Source organism: Haplochromis burtoni, unplaced genomic scaffold (assembly GCF_018398535.1).
Source record: "Haplochromis burtoni strain Fernald_Lab_line unplaced genomic scaffold, NCSU_Asbu1 Contig_271, whole genome shotgun sequence".
Lineage (NCBI taxonomy): Eukaryota > Metazoa > Chordata > Actinopteri > Cichliformes > Cichlidae > Haplochromis > Haplochromis burtoni.
This window is the reverse complement of record NW_024582632.1, coordinates 220,647-224,846: the sequence shown is the minus strand read 5'-3', so window position 1 is coordinate 224,846 and position 4,200 is coordinate 220,647. Positions and strand designations below refer to the sequence as shown.

Here is a 4,200-nt window from a genome sequence, read left to right as displayed (position 1 = left end):
AAAGAAAGAAAGAAAGAAAGAAAGAAAGAAAGAAAGAAAGAAAGAAAGAAAGAAAGAAAGAAAGAAAGAAAGAAAGAAAGAAAGAAAGAAAGAAAATGATTTTTTACAATCCTTCTAACAGTGACTCTTGTACAATATAACATAAATACTGTGCTGGAAAAAACAATATTCCAAATTTTTTTTGACCAGTTTCAGTCTCTCTCTGTAAACATTGAAAAATGCAAATCAAGTCTCCTCAGTTCTCAACAAGACAACATCAAAATAACAACAAATGTTCGGTGTGTAAGGCTCAGCCACCTCACTAATCAAACAGTCTCTAAAGGAAACCTTTTCAGTTTGCTTCCTTTTGTTTTCTAATCCGTTAAATGTTCCAAGGAGTGAACCGTGCTTAATTGTAGATCCACAAGGAGCAGAGGTGAGCAGGGGGGAGCTAAGGGATGGGGCCAGGGAGGGCAGGGGAGAGGGGGCTGTGAAGAAGGGCTCCATCTATCAGAAGAGGCTGGTCAGCGTGGTCTGTGATGGGCTCCGGCACTCGTGGACATCCATGCTACCCGGCACGGAGGTGAGCACAGAGGTGACAGTGGGCATGGTGGGGTTGGTCAAGTCCGTAAGGGTGGTGGGTGTGCTGGAGGGACTCATGGAGGCGTTGGAGATCTCAGAGGCCGGGCCTGACGGTGTACCGCCCTGCAGCGTGGAGCCGTCGGACGCCTTGTCTACCCCGGTGCTCTCCTGCCGCAGCAGGTTCCTCCTGAATTTGGCCCGAGCGTTTTGGAACCACACCTGCAGATGGATGATCTGTTAGTACACTTCTAAATACCAAAACAAACCCACGCGTGTTTGATATCATAAAGAAATAACATTCATGCAGAAAAACATTATTATTACATTATTACAGGACTTTCAGTTCAACCTATTTGGTCGTTCCTGAGTGTGCAGATGGTTTTGCTTTCTTGGGTCCAGGTTTTGAAATATAAACATTTTTTTATTTGGAGCCGTTTCCTTCAGTAAAATAATTCCACATATATTTGTTGTGGTGCTGAAATGTAATTTTCAGTGGTGTGAGCACTTCCAGTATATTGGGCTAAAAGTCTGCACACCACTAAAGATAGATTTCAATATGTTCCTCTGCCCTTTCTACACTGTTCGATTAACCGGGAACTCCTGTCTCCAACATGTTCAACACACTACTTTTATGCATTATGTTTGCTGTTGGTCATACAGTTTTCTGCAGACTATAGTCTGAAGTGTTCTGCTACATAAATGCCAGCCCGCTCCTTTAACAGTCTGTATGTAAACTGGATTTCTATCAAAATGTAAGGCGTCACTGTGAACACACTGAACATGATTTCTTCTCTCAGTCTTGTCACTTCCTACAGCAGGTAATACAGTTCAGGCTCTTCAGCTGCCTCACCACACAGCACCGACACTAATAAAAAGAGGACGTGATACTCATGCTGATGGATTACCTACTGTATCCCAGGCAGGTCTCGAAGCTAATTTTGATGCTCTAGTAAAATAAAGGAGACCCATACCTGCCTGAAAGCTGGGAAAACCCCTCTCAGGGGTTTCAGCCTCTTGTGTTGGAAACTGGCTAGTTGTGAGGTATCAGCTGAGAGGTAACTAACACATGTTCGTGTTTCCAGAACGCACAGTTGAGTCAGGAGCAAAGAAACGGCAAAAGGGTCAATCACAAGACCGACACAGACAAATAATAATTCATTACATAATTGTTTGCTTACTTGACTTTAACAGCTAAAGCACCAAACGTGTTTCACGACAGTTGGTGATGAAAACCAGAGAAAGCAGTTTAAATATCTGAAACCTAAGTAAGTATGTAAGTATGAAAATTTTAACTCAGCTTTAACTGAACGCATTTCACAATTTTTCTTTGACTAAGACCAAAACCTCTCCGCACCTAAACCAGCCTGTGACAAATGTAGAAACTGTCACAGTCAAGCAACAGACGTGTATCTCTTGGGGAATAAGTATATTTCAAAAATGTAAATATATCAAAATATAACGCGGCTTGTGATGTCACTGAATCTCAAGAATACCCATATTATCTCCATTATCTAGCGAGCATCTCTTTGTGTCTCTTTAAAGTCTGTTTGCAGATGTTCTGACTGGAGACAAAGATAAAAGAACACTTGGAAACACAAAGCCTGAGCGCTCGTCCTCTGTGTGTAAAAGCTATAAAAGCCTTTACTTTTCATGGCTGTTCACACAAAAGAAATTAAGCCATTTCTTTTATTATGCTTGCACATGAAAATAGAGAGCAATGTCCTCCTGCTTTCATTGACCCTGGCAAAAAGCAACACGGGTCGTATTTACAGTGTTTGCAGAAAGAAATGCAGTTATGATTTTACACATTTGCAATAAGATTAACGATATTCTTATTTTTTTATCACAACCTTCTTTTTTTGCTCTGGGATTTTCATTTATTTGTCATGTTTTTGGATATAAGATTTCCTCTCTTTTTCCAGTAATAAAAGTGTGTTCTGTGATTTGCAGAGCGAACGAGGCAGCAGCCGAGCTGAGTGTTGGGAAGTGTTAGTGATGGAGTCATGATGGAGCCATGGGAATCGGGCGGCTAGAGAGTCGCTTCAGCTGAAGTAACAGACATGAAAACTCGAACGCATCAAAGCAAAACGACTGCTTTGTTTTCTGTGAGCGTTAATTAAAGCAGCGGGATGTTTTTTTTCTTCCTTCTCAGTAAAATTTTGATTTAGAAACCTTTTTGTCTTATTTTTCTTCTTTTCAGTACCCCAGATAATTTGCTGTCGTCTTTTGTGGAAATCAAATGCTCTGTTGTGTTGTCGCATTCTTTGCATGTATTACAGAGCTTTTTGCTTTTCATCCCTCACTCGTCACCACAACATCACATCATCCACTGAGTTATATTACGTTTCATTTTTTTTTTAACATTTCTCTTTGATTTCCAGGTAACTTTGGTTTCCAGCATGAACAGAAATATTAAGTCTGTTTTTCCTGAAGGCAATTAGAAATTCTGCTTCTGCTGTTATGAAAACGAGAAAAGAAAACAGAAACAAAGTAAGGGAATCCAATTCTGATTTTGTTTTACTTGTTTCCTAAAAGTCTTCCAAGAACTTGAGATGAAAAACAGCAAAATCATAAAATAAAGCAGCTGATTTGGCTCCTAACTGTAAAACACCACTTCATTTATATTACCATTGGTTATCACTGGAAACGTCGCCCTGTTGGCTTGTGCGAGCTACTTTTAGTAACAAAAAAGTGAACTGTGGTCGAGAAGTGAGAGGCTGCTGGCGCTACCTGTAAGACCCGCTTGGTGAGGCCAGTTTTCTGGGCAAGCTGCTTGAGGTCCTTGGCGTCTGGGTTGTGGTTGATGGCAAAGTAGGACTTCATGGTCCTCAGCTGGTGATGCTTGAAGGACGTCCGCATGCGCTTGGTCTTCTGACTGGAGCTGTACTGGGAGTCCCTGTCCATGGATTCGCCGTCGTTCTCGTTACAGCTCAGCGCTTCATGTCAGCAGGGAAAGGAGGACAGTGGGTTAAGACAAGTTGGAACTCATTATTAACGTCATCATTTCATTCCTCTGCTGCTGTTTATGAAATTCTCATGTCCCCAGAGTATTATACTGTTACCAGCAAGGAGGTGAAAATATATTTCAAAGAATAGCCTGGGCATTTAAAACCTGCGCTTTCAGTTCAATTTAATATTATTTATATAGCACTTGGTGAAAAACAAAATCCTTTTCACAGAAACAGACCTTTGGCAGAACTGTTGTGGCAAATTTGGGGGTGGGGGGGTGGGGGGTATTTTGTAATTCTTTTCACATATTATTTTATTTAAACGTCTTGATTAAATTCAGCAAGAGATCTATAGAAACTTTGTGCACTGAGGGGCTTCGTGAGGCGCTGACTTTAAAGCACGACAGTGTGACTGATCCAAATAACTAAACTGTAAAAAAAAAGAAGAAAATTGTTTTCTAAGCTCTATTATTGAACACATTTCTTTGTAAATACAAGAAAAACGCCTCATTCTCTGTTTAAATCTGCACAGAAATACAAAGTGACCAAACAGCTGTTTCTTCCAGCTGCAGATCACCTCCTCTCCTCGTGCACCACACCAGTCTGTCTGTTTGTGTCTTTCTGTCCTAGGAGGAGGTGCGAGCCTGGATACAGCCATCTCTCTCTCTCACACACACACACACACACACGC

General features: G+C 41.1%; 1 protein-coding gene across 3 annotated transcripts in view; it reads right to left on the bottom strand.

Annotated features, from left to right (window-relative positions):
* Window positions 1–42: 42 nt before the first annotated feature.
* The window catches only part of lhx2b (LIM homeobox 2b), a 10,440-nt gene continuing 6,282 nt past the window's right edge, over window positions 43–4,200 (bottom strand). For all 3 annotated transcript variants that reach the window (XM_014339178.2, XM_005939608.3, XM_005939609.3), the window contains 2 exons: window positions 3,292–3,497; window positions 43–780 (listed from right to left, as the gene is read on the bottom strand). In XM_014339178.2, coding sequence (XP_014194664.1) covers window positions 490–780; window positions 3,292–3,497 — 497 coding nt within the window. In that variant the 3' untranslated portion in view covers window positions 43–489. The remainder of the gene's footprint in view (window positions 781–3,291; window positions 3,498–4,200) is intronic.